The 19,461-nt window shown below is 45.1% G+C and overlaps 1 protein-coding gene across 1 annotated transcript in view; it reads right to left on the bottom strand.

The window, feature by feature from the left end:
- The window catches only part of SLC6A11 (solute carrier family 6 member 11), a 126,536-nt gene extending 107,746 nt beyond the window's left edge, over nucleotides 1–18,790 (bottom strand). The window contains exons 1-4 of the mRNA XM_032841502.1: nucleotides 18,432–18,790; nucleotides 15,357–15,491; nucleotides 15,105–15,245; nucleotides 11,711–11,801 (exon numbers count right to left, since the gene is read on the bottom strand). Of these exons, the coding sequence (XP_032697393.1) occupies nucleotides 11,711–11,801; nucleotides 15,105–15,245; nucleotides 15,357–15,491; nucleotides 18,432–18,684 (620 nt within the window). The 5' untranslated portion in view covers nucleotides 18,685–18,790. The remainder of the gene's footprint in view (nucleotides 1–11,710; nucleotides 11,802–15,104; nucleotides 15,246–15,356; nucleotides 15,492–18,431) is intronic.
- Nucleotides 18,791–19,461: the final 671 nt, after the last annotated feature.

The raw sequence follows: 19,461 nt of genomic DNA, 5'->3' as shown, positions 1-19,461 counted from the left end.
CCAGGACCCTCCGATTCCTGAGCCTTTCTCCTCCTCACCAGGACTCTGCCTACCCCTAACCTGCTGCCCAGGCCTTTCCAGCCCCATCCCATGGGTTCCCACAGTACCCCACCTCTGCATCATCAGCCACCAAAAGCTCTGATGGAGTCTGACTGTCTTTGCCAGCCCTGGCCCCTCTGAGATGTTCTGTGTCAAGGTTGGCAAGGAGTCACTGTCTGCCATGGAGGGACAGCAAGCAGGAAAGGCACACATGCCATTAGGAAAAGTCCTTGGTGACTAAGGAGATACAGAGTAGGGAGTGGGGATCTGCTCCCACCTCTGGTGTCTCCCTCCAGGAGATCTCCACCCTTTGAATGTTACCTTATCCTTGGTGGGGGGGTGGCGGGCAGGCTGGATGCAGGAGTGAGAGGCACTACCACTGGCCAGTTACTTACTACCCACGCCCGTCACTTCACATGGACTGCACCCTGAAGCCTGGGACAGGTACACCCATTTCACCAATAAGGGAATAGAGGTTTCAGATCATGTGCCTGGGGCCCCACCAGTAAGTGGGAGGGACATGTCCCCCAGTTCTGGTGCTTCTTCCCCATCCTGGATGTCTTCCAGGAGCAGTGTAGGGCAGACACGAGGGTGTGCGTCTAGACTAGACATAATGCACTAAGATTTGATAGCAGCCCCTAACTTATGCGTTCTGTGCCTGAGTCTGAATGACAGTCATTCATTAACGCCCATGCCACCAGCCGCAGGGCCATATGCTGGAGGCCAGCATCAATTTACATCTGTCATCGTAGCACATCAGAGTCTGCCGGGGTCACACACAACACCTGGCTCAGCTGGAAACCACAATAATCTTTTAAAATCAAGGTTCAAGCCTTTTCCTAAAGGAACCTCTTGAAATCCAGCGAAGACAGAGCCCCAAAGATGGTTTTATTTTGTTTCGGCGGGGCTCCAGAGCTTTCTCTTCATTCATTCCCCTGTTAATTTCTCCCTTCTTCCATCAATTATATCTCCCCATCTGCTAAAAAACTAGTCCTTCAAGAGCGTCGGTCCACCAGCCTGCAGAGAGAAGGGACATGTCGGTCAGATTCCGCCACATGATAGAACAGGCAGCTGCTGGCGTATCAGACGTGGGCAGGAGGAGCGCGGAGGGGTGAAGTGACGCAGGGAGGACTGGAGAGGTCTGCTCTCAGCCCGGGTCTGCCTCTGGCTTGCCGAGAGAGGCAGTTTGGACCAGACCCTAACCTCTCATTGCCTCAGAATCCCCTCCGTAGGAGGAGGACCCCCACAGTGATGCCGCACCATTTATCCCGGGGATGGGTGGATTAAATCGAAATAGCATGGCGAAAGGGCATGCTCGGGGCGGCGCACACAGCCAGTGCTTTCCTTCCCTTGCTGTACCCAACAAGACATAAAAGGAACCTCAGACAAAGCCCTTCTGGCTCTATAAACTGCAACTTCCCATTATTTAGTGTAAGACATTTTTTGTGAAAACAAATACACTCATGGCTGATTTTATATACAAATACCTTTACTCCACCAATCAACAAAAGATCATAGGAGCAGATCAAGCTCTTCAGCACTTACTAAGCCCAAATACTACTGTGCTCCCATTCTGCAAGCAACGAAAGTGAATTGCAAAGAGATTTAAGTAATGAACACAAGGCTAATAAATGCAAGCAAAAGGATTCTGATTCTTGCTGTTTGGTCCCAAAGCCCAGATCTCTGCATCCCTATACTGTATCACTGTTCTTTTAAAGAGCATTTCTGTAATTCTGTATATGAGCCAGGCCTCTACCCTCTGCTCTGCTCACAGTGCTGTGTTTAGACTGCATCAGCAGCAGAGCTACAAACTGGTCCTTCTCGAGGCAGGGGCTCTGTGCAAGCTGGCACCCCAGTGCTGACAACTGAGGGCAAATAGCTCACAGCTGGGGAGAGAGGGACTCCCCCCACCCCCCACGGGCACTTGGGCCTCCATCTCTAGCAGTGGGGGAGAGCTGCCTGCTGTTCCTTGAATGGGACACCTGAGTCTTGCTTCAGGGGTGGTTACCAGGGTGGATCTGATGGAAATAAGGGAGTCACAACAGTGGCCTATGGCAAGTAATCCCTCTGAGTTTCAGCAGTGTGGAAATGGAAACCCTCTTGCGTGTCCTCTTTTCCCTTCTTTTACTTAAACAGACTTTCTATATTTTCTGCAAAAAAACCAAAAAAACAAAAAAGAAACAAAACAAAACACAAACTACTTTTTTTTTTTTTAAACACAAACTACTTTTGCAATAAGGAAATCCCAGTGTTTACTGGAGAACCCACTTCTGTAAGAGAGTTGACCTTTATTAATAGATCTAAATTCCTGAACCTGGGAACTGATTTCCTTCAATAGACATGGCAAAAAAGAAAAGTAAAAATGTTACTAAATATACAGGGAAATATTGGCAGGAAGAGATTCTGAATTGTTAATAGTTGTTTCTTGGGGGGAGGGGCCAGGAGGAACATACTACAGCAGACTCCAAATTCATACATTAAATCCTAATCCCCAAAGTGATGGTATTAGCATATGGGGTCTTTGTTAGGTGATTAGGTCATGAGGGTAGAGTCCTAATAATGTGACTAGTACCCTTATAAAAGAATTCCAGAGAGTTCCCTCACCCCCTCTACTAGGTGAGGACACAGTGAGAAGACAGCCATCTATGAACCAGGAAATACGTTTTCACGACACACCAAATCTATCAGCACCTTGACTGTCAACTTCTAGCCTCCAGAACTGTGAGACATAAATTGTTGCCAGTCTGTGGTATTTTTGCTATAGCAGCCTGAACCTGTGAAAACACATATTTAATATGTGATACAACAAAAGTATCACATTTATGTAGCTGTTGTGTTTGAATCACTTACCACACTCACTACTTTTACAATCAGTGAAATGTTAAATAATTACAATAAAGAGGACACAAAATGCCAGTTCGGGATTCTCTCTCTCCTGAGAGCTGGGAAGAGCTGCCCAGGCCTGCTCCTTTGCACTGAGGTTGGTGTGGCAAAACCTTGTACATCTCAAGGGGACTTCCTCCCTGCTCTCCTTAACTCAGGGCCCCTGGCGTCTCCCTGGCGGTGAGGATTGAGCAGCAGGAATTAAGGGAATTCCTCAGTTCATTGGGGGAAGCACCTGTAAGGAGAGGCAGCTGCCCCCTCTGATGCACACCCCAGAGCAGGGCCCTCTGGAAAAACCAGGGCTGCCTGGGGGCAGTGGGAGCTGACAGTTTTGAGCTCTGGTATACGAGGTGGACAATCCTTCAGTTTCTCCAAGATTATGTTTAATGGAAAAATGGATATTTTTTTTCTTCTGCCAATCTGCCTGGGCAGATATAAAGTTAAATGAGACAATGTTAACAAAATGACTTGTAATAGATAAATAATGACTAGTAAGGTGAAACCAGAGTTGTAACTGGGATTTGTCACTCAGGAGAGATCATTGTTATAAATTACAGTGTATTCAGTAACTCCTCAAGCTTCTTTTTTTGAATTATGAAATAATCATGCTTTTGTTTTTAATTTTTTTCATTCAAATAGTACAAAAAAAGTATAAAGCAAAAAATAAATCTCTTTCAACATCCTTGCTTGCCCTCCATCCCACTCCTGGGTGAAAACCATGGTTAACAGCCTCCTGTGTATCCTTCCAAAAAAAAATCTATGGGAAGAAGGTATATACATATATTTTTATAATTATAGTATCATATACAACATTCTACACTGTGCTTTTTCTAATTAATTTTACCTTAGAGGTCTTTCCCATATCAATACATTTTCTGCTCATTCCTTTTTAGCAGTTCTTGCAAAAATACCATAATTTATCTAATCAGTATCATCGTTAAGAACATTTTACATGCGTCCTTTTTTTTTTTTAAATGATCACAAACGCTGTTGCTGTTGGCATGCTGTTCATAACTAGCATGGTCACCCCAGTGGAATAAAGTTCCAGAAGTGGGATTCTGGGGACAAAGCAAATGCACTGCCCACACACTGAGGGTTACTGCTAAGTTGGCTTCCACTGCTGTGTAAAAGCTGGGAGAGTCCAGGCAAATTTAGAGCCTCCCATCTGCCCCCATCAGGAAAAGCCCACCAAGGATGTGTGCAGGTAGTATGCATCTTAGTGCCAGTGGGTAGGTGGGAGTCATTAGCGGATCAGAAGGGCAAGTTCTCTTACTCTCCCAGGGCATGGCATGGCCAAGCAGAATTACCTTCATCCCCATAAGACTTGTTTCTACCCATCTTTCCTGATAGGTAAGGGCACCATTCCCCCCCACTCTCCTGCCCTCTCTCCATGCAGAAACTTCAGTTTCATGTGCCTAGACCAAGAAAGTGCTCCCATGACCCCTGCCTCCTGCCTCCACCTGGCAGCGTGTGTGATCTGTCTTACTCCCAGATCCCACCCTGTTATCACACAGATATGGCCTTTGGAGGCATCCCACAGGATGATTTCAAACCCTTTAGAAAGGCACAGAAGTCCTTCATACTTGGCTCCAGACTCCCTGGCTGCCTGCTCTTCCCCGAACACCTCCAACACACTCCCACTGCAGGGTTACGGCTCCTGCTACTCCTTTGACTCGAGGGCTCATCCCCAATATCCACCAGGCTGCCTGCCTCCCTTCTCTCAGGTGCCTGCTCAAAGAGGCCTTCCCTGATCCTGTGACACTCGTGCCCCCCGCTTGCTTGTTCTCCAGCAGACCAATCCTGACTGAACCTAATACTTTCCGCCTACCTTGTTGTCTGTGATGTCCACTCCACCAGGCAAGTCTTTGGCTTTGTTCCTGATGTATTCCAGAACCCACAATGATACCCGACATACAATAGGTACTCAGTAAAGACTTGGGACTGACTACATGTTCTGGCCCTGCCTACTTCCTCAGCAAAGCCCCCCACCATTCCCCAGTCTCCACAGGCATGGACACTACAGGTAAAGTCTATAAGCTTCAACATACTGCTTCAGGTCATTGGGTTCTTGCCTGTGCTATTTTCTCCACCAGGCATGCTCCTCACTTACTCCACTGGCAAACACATAAACTTCTATTCTCCCTGTAAAACCCCACTAAGCCTCATCAGCTCTAGGAAACCTCCCCAAAGCCCAGGCATCCAAGCTTCCTCATCTTAGCTCAATGCAACCATCCTACAAATATTTGTTGCTTTATATTTCAAAAAAAATTATTTTACTTCATTATTATATGTTTACTTTCCAGGTTCCTCCACTAAGCTATGTGCTTCTTCAAGGACAGATAGCATCTCCGCGATCATCTAGTTACTGATAAGGTGTCCAGCACCCAGTAGGTTCTCCACAAGTGTCAAAAGAACAATCAAGTAAAGTAAATGCACTAGGAGCTGTTCAGGCCCACTCTGAGGGGCAAACAGACAAGGCTGAAGAAACTTCTCTAAGAATCCTGAAAAGAATCCACATAGGCTTGAATGATAGCTTCCTTGTAAAAATTAGCTACCACATACTGAGTACTCACCACGTGGAAAGCACATAGGCCTCATCTCATCTAATGCTCCTGGCCACCTGAGAGTTAGGTCCTATTACCATCTCATTTTCAGGGAAGCAGATGGAGACTCAGGAGGGTAGCTGCCTTGGGTTGAATGCTGTGCTCGTGGAAGAAGTGAGGACTTAAACTGGGTTCTAGAACTTGCTGGCTGAAGTCTACACTGTGTACACGAAGGGTACACATTGGGATTGGGGTACTCCAAACCAGCAGAAGTAGACAGTGCCACCTGATGCTGGCTTCTGACTTAGGGAAAGGGTCCGGGGGCACTTCTGACCCTTCAGTAAGAGACGCAAAGGCTCCTTCAGACATACAAGCCAACTCTGCACAAGGATCAGCCATGAATCCACACCTGCAGAGGTAGGGGCAAAACTGGGCATGGAGCCTCAGTACCAGGAGCTAACTCAGGCACCCCATTTACAACCCATGAAAGTTCTCCTTTAATCCTCACAGAGCTCCAGAGAAGCTGGCAAGGCAAGGAACAGGGCTAATCCCCATCTCATGAACAGGAACATCAATCACAAATATTCTCTTTCTTCATTCAACCCTTTCCAAAGGGCTTAGGCTTGGGCTTGGGCTCAATATAGGTGAGGACGCATTTAATCATCATCTCAGCCTTGCAGATGGGCTTTATCATGATCACCTGCCTCTGAGGAGTTAAAAAACATCCATTCGTTCATTTATTCCCTCCTCCACTCATCCATCTCAACTAATATTTATTAAGTATCTAGAATGTGCTGGCAGGACAATAGGGAACAAACAAGGCCAGTCCTTGCTGGCATGGGGCTTATATTCTAATGGAGGGAGGGAGAAAATACATAAATAAACAAAGACAAGAGAATTTCAGTAAGTACTGTGTAGACAAAATAACAGAGAAATGCGGTTGAGAGGAGCTGAGTGTTGATGTAGGTGGGATGGTCAGAGAAGGCATCCCAAATGACATCTGCATTAAGATGTAAGGATGAGAAGGAGCCAGACACCCAAGGATCAGGTGAGGAGTCTTCTAAACAAAGGGAACAACAAAAGCCTGTGACTGAGCGTGGGACAAATACATACAAAGGACAGAAAGAAGGCCAGTGCAGAGGAGGGCAATGGTAAGGGGAAAGAGTCTGAGAGGGAGGCAGGGTTCTGGCAGGCGCTAGGTCCACAGAAAGAATCAGGGTTTCGCTCCAGCTCTTCTGCCTCCTAGAATTTGTGTCCAAAGAAAATCAAGTGGCCAAAATGATTTAGAAATAATTTAATTTTAAAAACTATCCAGTGAAGATAAACCAGGAAGATAAGACCTCATCCTCCTGAATAAAGATATAGAACTGAAAACCCTTAGAGCTTAATTTAGGCCCAGCACACAGTATGTGTTCAACAAATGCTAGCTGAATGGACACAGTGCAAAAGTGATTTCAACTGCATACACAGCAAACATGGACTTGCTGAAAACCTGCAGACCAATGGGATTCAAGGCCTTAAGTGAAGAAAGACCAAAGCCCACCTGATATCATGACGCTAGTTACATGCTTGACAGTACTTGATCCCACCAGAGGACATGGGCTTAACATTTAGAACTACAAACATATTTAGATAAATGCTCAGATGCCAGATGTATAATAAGTTATTAAGAAAACCAGGATGGCCTAATTTTGAAATCGGCCCTCAGAAAGACAAATGGCCCCTGCCCCCTAGACCTCCTGCCTGAGCAAGAACCCAAGACTGACCCAGGGCCAGAACTGTTCTCACTGCCTAAACCAACAATTTATATACTGAAAAAGGAAATGAACCTTTAAGATGGGGTGGGGAGGATCAGGTTGGGCCAGGTGTCCAAGGTCAAGGTGAAGCCATGGGCAGTCATGGGCAGGGAAGTAACTAATATCTTGTTACTGATTTTATGATAGTTTAGGGGCTTGTCTCCCCTCTGCTTCTAGAGGACTAGAACTGTATCCCATGCTTCTGCCTCCCCCAAATATGCAATGGTCCTTCCTATGTGCAAGCACCAGGAGCTCAGACATTTGTGGATGAGTGAACAGGCAGGCAGCTGAGGGTCTATTTTTATCAAGTGGTGTGGTCCTGAATGATGTCCCTGGAGTTAGATGCAGTGAGCAAAGGCAATAGGAGCACATGTGGGACCTGAACCAAGGGGAGGCATCTGTGTGCCCGCCACACAGGGAAACAGCAAAAAGAACCAAAGAAGAAATGCTTCTGAGGAAACTTGATCCAATACTTGAAGAGCTGTCACACTGGCAAGGAATTAGTCATGCTCTATCCAAAGCCCCAGAAGTCAACTGTCAGCTGAATTTAAGGAAGAATTCTTTCCCAGCAAATTATGTGTCAAACTGTGTTTTGTGGACTGCTAGCGCTCCGGGAGTGGGGGCGCAGTACGGGAAGGAATGGAAAGATTCCAAATGATTCCACAGGAAAATATGTTGAGGAATTTGAGTTAATCAAAGATAACAGATGTTCTTGCTGAAGAGCACAGCTTTTGGCCCTTCTCAAATTTATATGGCCCTAACAGCTTTCCATAGGATGTTATGAATATCTCACAGATTCTCTGTTCTAAGCTCATCTCTGAGAAAAGATGAATTAGAGCTGACAAAAGCATCTTAAGAAAAGCGGAGTGTCACACCAGTTTTTAAGTACTTTTAGGATATAAAATTCAACACTGCACACATAGTACAGATGCAGTCTAGAAGAAAACTAGAACCACTGGTTTATTCTCCCATAAAAAAGTCCAGATAGACTTTCATCTGGAATGGCCAAGTAGAAAGCCAAAAGGTCCAGGTACACATGAGTATGTAGATTAGCTGTCTCCTCCCACCACTTGGTGCCCATGTAAGTAGGTGATATGGATATTACAAAGAGATCTTGAAAGTAATCAATGTTGTTGGGTGAACAGCTTAGTGACAGGATGAGTTCTTGCCAGAGCCCACTCTGACTCCTCATGCAGAAAATACTGCCTGCCTTGCTCCCATTCATCTATCCATTCTGTAAATATTCACTGGCGGTGGGGGGGGGGTCTTCCATAGATCAGCAGTAGTAAGTAAAGCCAAATAAGGTGTTGCTTTAGGACTACCTTTTGGGGAATACAGACAATAAACAAATCCATTGCACAAAAAATGATTTAATTAAGGTTTTCTATATATATTACAAAGGAAATAAATGGTGCAAAACAATGGTAAGTTACACAGAGATCTTCTCTAGTGTGGGGTTTCGGGATGGGTTCTCTGAGGAAGCACAGAGACCCTGTTTTACAGATCCTCAAATGTGCAGGTCAAAAATAAGTCTCTGTGACATTCCTCTGGGCAATCATGGCCCTGGAGGGCTGGGAAAGGCCACATAGACCTACCCACCACAGTAGCCTCCTCTCTAGCACACATCTTATTATGCTATATTTGGGACAATGACTCAGTAAGTCTGGGGAGGACTAGAGAATCTGCATTTCTAACCCAGTGATTCTCATGCTGCTAGTCTGCAAACATTTAAGTAATACTACTGTATTGGGCATTTTGAAAAACCTAAATAAATGGAGAGCTATACCATGTTCATGGATAGAGAGGCTCAATCAAAAAGATGTCAATTTTCTTCAAATTAACTTATAAATTCAATATACTTCCAACCAAAATCCCCATGGAGGTGTTTTTTTCTTTATTATTGTTTAACCTGAAAGCTGAATCTAAAATTAATTTGGAAGGCAATTTTGGAAAAGAACAAACTGAGGGACTTGTCTTACTATCTCCAGGCTTACGATTAAAGTACAGGTGAGGTATTAACATGTAATTAGCCAAAGAGAAAATGTAATAGAACAGAACAGAAAGCCCAAAACAGACCTGTACTTTTAGGAGAACTATATATGCAAGACAGCATTACAAATCAATAGGGAAAAGAAATACTACTGAAGGAACTGATAATTTATTTTTTTTAAAAAAACAAAACCCTGAACTCCTACATCACATCATATGCAAAAATAAAATTCAAAATAGGTTATATCCCTCAATATGAAAACATAAAACATTTAAAACTCTTGGAAGAAAATACAGAAGATTTTTACAACTTTGGGGTAGGGAAATACATTTTAAATAAGATACCAATTATGCAAACCAAAAAGAAGAGACTGGCAAATTTGATGTCAATAAAGTTGAAACTCCTGTATGCCATAAACAAATAAGAAAAGCCACACAGTAGGAAAAGCTATTTGCAGCATACTTATATTCAGAATGTATCAAGATACTAATATCTAGAATGTATCAAGAATTCCTACCCATAAAAAAAAAAAAAAAAAGAATTCCTACCCATGAGAAAAGACAATCCAAGGAGAAAAGGATAGGAGCAAGAAGGTCACAGATGAGAAACCCAAATAGAGGAAAAAACATGAAAGTAATTAGAGGAATGCAAATTTAAAATACTAAGATTCAAAACTTAAAAAAAAAAAAAAAACCAACCAGACCAAGTGCTTTCTAGAATATGGAACAGCAGAATTTTCATACACTATTATTTAGAAAGTAAACCAGAATGATCCTTTCAGAAAGCAATTTGACATTATCTGATAAAACCCATGATGCATGCACCCTACTACTAGCAATTCCACTACTAGGTATACCGCCTAGAAACCTCCATTCACACAGACAGGGAAGCATGGAAAAAGACATTTATTGTGTGCTTAATAACAGTGGGAAACAGAAGAAAGTCTAAATCTCCATCAAGAGGAGCTGGCTAAACACAATGTAGTCTTTTTATACATTGAAATACTACACAGCAGGAAAAAAATTAATGAACCAAACCTATATGTATCAGCATGGGCACATCTTAAAACCAATACTGAACAAATAAACAAAGTTGTGAGAGAATATAAATAATGGATACCATCAATATAAAATTTTTAAATATGCAAGAAAGGTCTAGGCACTATTTGGGAGATGAATATATAACATATTATTAGCATACAGTTTATATGTAACATAATTTTATACAAACTTACATGGTTACTTATTAAAACGTATAATTATATATTAATATATCATGTGTATATACGTATGTGTGTGAGATACACACACACACACACACACACACAGACATCATGTATAAACATGAGAATGCTCAGTCTAAATTCAGCATCATGACCTCTAAAGAGGGAAGGAGATAATTAAAATCTGGGGAGAGATATTATATATAAAATAATGGGGAGAGAATTAAAATCACTCATAAAACCACTGGCCCTCTACACTACTTATAATAAGCATTAGGGATTAAGGTAAGGGATGTTCTTGAATAAAGCCATTTTTTTTCAGATTGAAAGCCTCCGAAAGCATTTAGCCCAACCTCTGACTCAGAGAGGAAGCATCTCTTCGGTACCTGGAACAAGGGATCCTCCTACCTCTACTCAGAAGATGCTAAGTCAGGGCCACTGTGTCCTGTTATGCATGTTGGTAATGCACAATTCTGGAGCACACATTTCACAATATAAATGATGCCCTCTAGGGTTGTGCAGTGAACAGCTTCTATAACCATTTGTGGCAGCCCTATAACCGCTAGGTCATAGACCCCTCTGGAAGGCTGATGAAGAATGCCCACCTCTGGGAAAATGCCCATCCACACAATTACTGCTTATAATGTGGGTAGATTCAAACACCTCCCCAACAATGATTAGAGTCCTCCACTAGCTGAACACTTTCAGAGATGGGTGATCACAAGCTTCAGAAGTACTTGCAGACAGTGCTGTGAAACTAAGCTCTTGCTTTAAGCACATTTGAAACCAGCCTCTTTATAACCTCTATCCATCAATGCTGATCTGCTTCCCTTGAGCATGACACCTCAGCTACTGAAAGAAAATGAATCCCCCCTGTCCCCCACCCAGACTTCTGCTTTCCAGACTAAATATAGTTTTGACTTAGGTTATTACAAACACACTGTCTCCTCTTTTGTTAAAATGCCTCTTTTTTAACTATCATTTTACGAGCGCTTCTTACCCTAATAAGCAACCAGGCATTCTGACAGGTCATCAAAGAACAAAAAAATCGTTTCTCTCAGCTGCTCCTTTGGGAAACCTCTAAAATCTCCAAAGCTGTCAAATGCCCACCGAAGCTAGCAAGTGCAAAGCCGAAGAAAGGAGAGGTCAGGCTTTTCCTGGAGTGGGGCAACGTTAACTGAGCAGAACCAGGACAGAGGCCTCACAGGCCAAGGGACACAAATCATTTTCCACTTACTCCCAAAACTCCATGACGGGAGAGGTGGCATTCTGCAGGGACACATGACTGTGGTTGCTCATGTTCAGTTTCTGGAACTCCACACAATTCTCTACAGTGGAAACAAGACAAGAAATAGAAGATTAACCTCTGCAAGGGCTGGACCTTGGGAAACATTCAGATTTGATGATGCAACCAGCTGGTTTTTACCTAGCCGCTCCAAGCAAACATGCCTCAGAGAACACTGGGGAGGGAGATCAATAACTTGTCAGTTTAAGAGAGAGGTCTGGTCAGATTAGAACAGGAGCAAAATTGGTGGGGGGCGGGACAGGCAGGGCACCTTCTCTGTCCCAATCCATACGTCCTATCCAACTCTTCCTTCCTGCCTTGCTCCCTCTTTTCTATTTCTCTACTGAAGGCCTGCCCATGGCATCTCTGTCCTGCCCAGTGGCCCCAGCAGGAATGGCGGGACTAAAGGAGTTGTGTCAGTCATGGGGTCACTAGGATAGTAATGCATTTGAGACTGAGTTCTTCATGTAGAACACTAACATTGCAGCTGCCTCATAAAGACATGATAACTGGATGAAATGTCATGAGCCTGTATGTGTAAAGGATTTCTGCTTTCTTCACCATTCCCTCAATTGATCAGTTGGTCCAAGAAAAGATTTGTTGAATGTCTCTTTATTTCATGAAACTTAATGACCAAGGGGGATTTGAATCTCAGGTAAAAACATCCAACTGTTGAACCTTAATGGCCCAGATCAACCTTCTCCTCCAGGAAGACTTCCTCAATCTCCCTCCCCTCAAATGCTAAGAAAATTAGGATTTAAAGGCCCTCCAAGGAACCACCTTCTCCAACTCCCTTTATTTTGAAGAGGAGAACCTTAAGGTTCAGAAATAGTCAACGGACCTGCACCTATACCCTCTCCCTCCTCTACAAAGTCACCAGCCAACTGCGGACAGACCAGGGAGTCAGCTCGTTTGTTATGGTCCTCACCCAGCTCTGTTCCCCACCAGGGGACCCATAGCTCTTTACAGCACCCCTGGTTACAGAGCCACCTCAGCCAGACTGGGAACCAGAGCCAGACTGGGAACTCCCTGAGGGCATCTGTGCCATTCACTGCAGGGGCCCTGCACCTGGCAGCAGAGTCTGCAAGGAGCCAGTGCTCTGCCCAGTCAGGTACTGCTCTCTCCTCACACGTGAGCAAATTCTCCAGCTACATCTGTGAATTCTGAAGCAGGAAGCCCTCCTATACCTGATGTTCGCCACATCAACAGTGTTCACACTCTTAGCAAAAGGGGGCTACAAACCAGGGGCAGACAGGTTCACAGTCTGCTGGGGAAATGTCCTCCGATCACTGGCCTCCTTCCTGCTCCCTTGGCAAGTGCTAACCATCTTCTGAAGGGGGGGATGGGCTGTGGGGTCCATAAAGTACCGAAAAGAGTCTGAAAACCCGAGATTATAGGTGCCCTTGTGCCTTTTTCCAGGGAGAGGAGCCCTTAGTTTTGATCAGTCTCTAAAACAAGGTGTTTTTTTTCCCCTAGAGTAAAAAAAATTTCTCAGACATCCGACATGGACAAGGGGTTTTTATTAAAATGACATTTAGTTATTTACAAATAAATGCGTGATTATAGTATTATGGTAATCATACAACTATAAAAGCAGAATTAAGTTTATACATTAAGTATCAACTACGAAAGACAATTCAGATTGATAGCATAAAATTGATGTGTAGCATAATGCCATTTTGTGAAGTTAAATGGACTTCCCAACAGAAAAATGGAATCAACGGGGAGAAGGCAGGGTCTATGGAGTTCAGCTTGCCTGTTCTTCCACTGGCTACTTGAGATTCAATTCTACTACCATTTTTTTTCTGGTCACACTTGTGCAATATCCTTATTCTTAGAGTTTGCTACATTCTTAACTGGACTTCACTTAGTACTGAAGCACCATTTATAAATTAAATCTCTCTGCTCTTCTCCATTGGCCACCATCTTATTTATCAAAAATAAATCTTAAGTTGCAAACACACACAGCCAGGCACTGCAACCTCCTGCCTGTCCTTGGTTATAAGATGGTTGTGCACAGAATCCACGGGTGCATATTTTTAGAGTATCCTCAAAATAAACACACACAATTAAATGATCATGGAGGACTCATAGGCCTCCTAGAGTATACACTTGAATTTTAATTTGAGAAACATCCCTATGAAATCCCTGGCCAAAGAAAGGTTAAGAACCACGGCCCTAAAGAGAGACAATGAGAGACCTGTACAAAATGCAATGGGTGGGAGCTGGATAAAGTCATGCAGGACTAGAAGCTACTTCACAGCACTTCCTACGCCTAATTGCTACTGTTCCTTCCGCTGGTAACCAACATCCTACCCAGTCTTACTGTACCTCAGGATGACAGACCACTTCCAGAGACAACCTAACCACAGGTTATAACACAGATGAATAGCTTAAAGCACGTATGCCGACTCCAGTCAAAAGGCAGTGGCTCCCTGGAGCAGAGAGGAGAAGGGTTCTGATGCCAAGACTAGATTCAAAAAGGGAAGAGTTCTACAATCGATTGGTGATGTCTGCTCTGAACCTGGCCATCAGATAGGGATTGAACGTGGTATTTGCCTTCCCTGGATTATAAAACTCAATCTTAATAGGATGGACAAATTTAAAAGCCAACAGCACGTTAGAATCCAAAGTAATCTAAAAAGTTATCCACTCGAGGGAGTAGGAGAGTGGTAAATTCAAATATCTACCTGGGTTAGACAGGTAAAGTAAATATGTAATGTGGACTAAGTGGAGACTGGCCAAATTGAGGAGAGAGGTGTCATCCAAAGACTGCTTATTAGGCCCAGCATTGCTGCCAAGCAAGAATTAGGCAATGCGGGTCTGCTGTTGTCAGGTTGTTTTTTTATTTTTTCAAGAGAAATTGGAAATCTGGATTTTCATGTGAGGTCTTCTGGTTTTTAAATTTTGTCAAGCAGATACATTTTTGAAATTCACTGATCACTGATCAAAAACCTAATAGGTGTGTAGGTCCCTGGTTTGCAACCCTTGATCTAGTCTAACCCCTTCATTTTAGAGAGGAAAATCTGATACCCAGAAGCGCAGGAAATGGAGCCTGACCCCCTCATACCTGCCTGCACAGGGCTCAGTCTCCATATTTGGCAAAGTGAGGAAAGAACATCACCATTCCACTACCTGTGCCAGTTCCTGGGCCAGGGCTCAGCTCAGGCTCAGGGCTACAACCCACAGAATGCAACCAGACCCAGTTAAGAACTGACCTCCAATTTCAGTGGAATCTGGACTCATGTCAAAAGGCTAACAGCTAGGATTGATCTCCAGGATATGGGCATACCCCCAATGCCAAGCCCCCCAGCACCAGCAGACAGACCCTCCCTGGGGGCCATACCTGTGTTCCATTCATGCCCACAGGTGGCCCAGGGGAGCTCTGTAGTGAAGCAGTTGCTCAGGTAGAAAATGGCCCATGCCAGGATGATGATGTAGTACACGTTTAGATGGGCCTCAATCACCTGTGTTGCATAGCCAATGCCTGAAAGAACAAAGGGAGTGATTTGCGTCTCTCTCCACCTTGCTACAACAGTCTCAGCTACTTTTCACAGCCTGACATCACTCAGGCACCATTTTCTAACTCAATGCTTACCTTCAAATAAAGGGCAAATTTTCCTCCAACATGTAATGCCACCTTCACTAGTGAACTGTCCCAGAGCGGTTTCCAAGAAAAAAACAGGAATTCCACAGCAAATAAAAAACACCACGTAGGGAATCAGGAACGCCCCTACAAGGATGCAAAGTAAGGGAATGAGGTTAAAATTGCCTCTACTATTTCAAGTTTGACACAAGAAATCTTTAATAAGCACCTACTATGTGTGAGACATGTTCTCTGAGCTTAAAGTCAAGTCCACACCTTGACACAGTCAGAAAACATGGCCCTGGGTCTGTGCTGTTTGTGCACCTACCTCCCATCTCCCAGCTTCAACTTCATCCGTAAAATGGGGCTTTAAAAATCAATATCTGTACCACTCTTCTCACAGAAATGTGCATCTAAGATGATAATATAAAAGTGTTTTCTTTCCTTGATTCTGTATTTATATATTTCACCCTCCCGCATAGGTTAAATCCATTCCCTTTCTGAACATTACATTGTCCTTTTGTATTCTAAAGTAACCTCAACAGGTTAGGTAAGAGGGACCCCTTCTTCTTATTTACTTTGGAAGTAATCTACAAAAAGAATGTTTTCATTAGGAGATGCATTCTCCAGGAGATGTGCAATAAGCAGCCTCAAGCCCCAGCACATGAGGGTCAGATAAAGGAGCTGAGTTATAAGGGGTTTGCTGTAAGAATATATCTATTCAGAAAGGCTGACTTTGAATCAGTCTGAGAAAAGACCACCATAAGCTTTAGGGCTCCTATCTTGATACACACAATACCCATTGCCTGGGCCTTTCTGTGAAACAAATTAAATAACTGAGGTGAACATGAGCTATTTTAACCAGAAAGGGATTTTTTCCAAATCCCCCATTCTCTCTCACCCATCTAATAACAAAGCCTGAAAACACATGCTATTGCCCACCATCTGATCTCACAAACGAAGGCTTTAACTGAAATTGCTTTTTGCTAAATTAAGTCTCTTTAACCTTAGAATTAATAACAACAGTTTCAATCAATCCTGATAGTAGGACAGCATCTACCAGATTTTGAAAGGGTTTTAGCTTTTTTGGGCAAGATACTTTTTTAAAAGTTTCACAATGGGAAAGAAATTCATTAAACTATTGTTAGGATCTATGAATAGAACTCTGTATTTTTTTTTTTTAAAGGCAAGCAGTTGGTAATCAGATACCCCAACTCTATCAGAAGCAAAAAGTGTGTGAGAAGGGACAAGAGGGTCTGTTTGCTGAATATAAATCTAAGTGTTTACAACAAGTTGCAGTAGGTTCCCTAATACATTGTAGCATACTTGTGAACCCTCTAGAACCTAACAGATGGCACTTTCTGAAAAACTTTTAGCCTATGTATTCACAAAACTAGCAATCCTTAAGATCACTAGCTCAATTAAATAGGATATCTGTGTACCTAACAGAGACTCTTTGGCAAATTACAGAGAAAAAAAAAAAAACCCAATTTTTAAACTTTGCTCACTACAACTTTTTTTTTTAAATCTGTGCAGAATTTGTAATTAACCCAACTTACTCTGTTTTCTCCTTTTAGGCATGCATTTGGTTTTGGCATAACAATTTCCTGTATTTAAAAAAAGGTGTTAAAACAGTTTTTGCCTGGGACTACCCTAAAGGGTTTCCACAGGTTTCTAAGAAGACACGGCAGCTACTAAAGGCTGAATCTGCAGAGGCAGAACTCACAGCTGAGGCCATAGGGCACATTCCGGGTCTCCAAGGCTACTCCCTCTCTCTCTCTTGCCAAGCCACCAACACCGGCAGCCACTTCATTACCAGTGCAGAGCAGGCTTGGAGCAGCCTGTGCCTTCAGAGTGAATGTCTCCAAAGAAAGAGCCCGGGCCAAGCAGTACCCTTCTCGCTGTCCCTGCAGCTGCTCGCACAGGAAGTCCAGCTCCACACAACCTAACAGTGTGGTCCCTGCCAGCCAACTTCTGAGCCACCTTCAGTGGGGCCTGGGGATCTGCTGGAGGAACAGGGGGACAGCAGGGAGAGAGAGGAATGCATAGACACAGGCTTTTCCTTACAGAAACTGTGTCACCCAAGAAGGTATCACAAGGTCCCTTGCCATGCACCTGCCTTCTGTCCTGCAAATATGGTAGGTGGAGGCTCCTAAAGTCCTTGAGCTGAAAGATTTGAAGATTCACTGCAGCATCACCAGCAAACTGACTTGGACATGTCACTAGGAAAGACTCTCTCATCTCCTTCCTTTCCCTGTTCCCTGCTCCAAAACCTCTAAGTATCTCCTATACATTAAATCAGTATTGTTGCTATTTGTCTTGGGTGGCTCTGAGACTAGTGAAAGGAAGTGCTTGGGGCCAATGTTTCCACCAGATGGGCCAGAAAGGAGACCTAGTGAAGGCCTTAAGGGCAAATGAAAGACTGGACAGGCAATCAAACATTAATGCCCCAACCTAAAGTTTTCCCTGTTGTCAGTCTAATCCCAGTTTAAAACAAGGCCTTGGTGGCAGAATCCCATCTTTACCTCTCACAGGGTTATTTCTTTGAACCTTTGTATCCTCATCTGCAAAATGGGTACGCCAATGCCCGCAAAGATGACTTTAAGGATGCAAGGAGATGATGTAGGTAAAGCTTGTTATAGAGTCTGGCATTTCAGTAAGCGCTCAAAACCTGAGCCTACTCAGATCACGATTAGAGTCCCTTTCCTTCATGCTGGCTTCCAGTTAGGAAAGCTGAGGATCAAAGGGTTTGTCTCCTGCCCTTAACAGGGATGCGGGTACGAAAAGCAAGGGCTCCTAGCCTAGGCCTCCACCTCAAGTTGCCACAGAACACACCTGGCTGTCAAGTCCCCGCGTGCCAGCAGGCGGCACATTCAGGTGCGAAGAGGCGCGTGCACATGCGCCCTGGGAGAGGCGAGCCTAGCCCTGGGAAACGCTCCCGCGCCAGGTGGCCCACAGCAGGCATTCCCCCAAGGGTCCCGCTACACGCAGGCGCGGGCGGGGTCGCGCGCTCGCCCCCTTGCTCCCCGCCCCCACCGGGCTGAGTTCCCCTCCCCGTTCTCCCTCACGTCGCGCGTGCCGCCTCACCTCCTCCGTTCTTGTAGCACAGGTAAGGGAAGCGCCACACGTTGCCCAGCCCTATGATCTCCCCAGCCACGCTCAGCACGAACTCCACCTTGTTGTTCCAGTGGCCACGCTCATGGACCGCCTTGTCGCGCTTGTCGCGCGAATCCCGCGCGGACGCCGCGCCCCCGCCGCCGCCGCTTCCCAGCGCCTCAGACTCCCGCGCCTCCTCGGCAGCCTTCCCATTGCCCAGAGGCAGCGCCTTCTCCGCCGTCATGGCCGCGCTGGCTGCCTCGTGCGCCGGGCCCGGCTCTGCGCCGCCGCCCCGGGCGGGCTGGCTTTTCAGGAGGCGCGAGCGGGCGGGAGGGGGAAGCAGGGGGTGGAGCTGAGGGGCCGGGCCCGGCCAGCGCGGGGACGGAGACGCCGCGCGGCGGGCCCGGCCCTCAGGGCGCCCACGCCGCCTCAGCCCAGCAAGGCCCGGGAACCCGCGAGCACCTTGCGCGCGCCGAGCACCTTGCGCGCGCCGAGCACCTTGCGCGCGCCGAGCACCTTGCGCGCGCCGAGCACCTTGCGCGCGCCGAGCACCTTGCGCGCCCTTCCTTGCTGTTCTCCTACCCACTGGCCCTCAGGACAAGAGAGGAAGGGCCTAGGTTGGGCTCCTGGCACCAGTCCCTCAAGTTCCATCACGTTTTTAACCTCTGAAAGCTTGGGCCTAGATTGCCCATCTCGAATAAGACAAGTGGGCTCTAGACCAGACTTCTCCCATCTTTAAGGTACATACCAAGCACCTGCAGATCGTGATCTTGTGGGTCTGGCAGGGCTGGAGCTTCTGTGGTCTAACAATCCCCAGGTGTTGTGGATGCTGCTGGTTCAGGAACTACACCTGAAGAAAAAGGGGAGTAAATGAACTCTTGATTTCTTCCCAGTTCTCAAGGTTTGCAAACTTCCCTAGTATGGGTACACCTACAGAACTTGTTCATCTTGGTGCTCACTGTTCTAAACACAAGGGAACCAGGACAGTGTGGCAGGTGAGCATCTGTCTGAAGACAGGCAA

The sequence above is a fragment of the Lontra canadensis genome, unplaced genomic scaffold (genome assembly GCF_010015895.1).
Source record: "Lontra canadensis isolate GAN:19392208 unplaced genomic scaffold, GSC_riverotter_1.0 scaffold124, whole genome shotgun sequence".
Lineage (NCBI taxonomy): Eukaryota > Metazoa > Chordata > Mammalia > Carnivora > Mustelidae > Lontra > Lontra canadensis.
The sequence above is the reverse complement of the archived record's forward strand: the minus strand, read 5'-3'. Positions and strand labels throughout refer to the sequence as shown.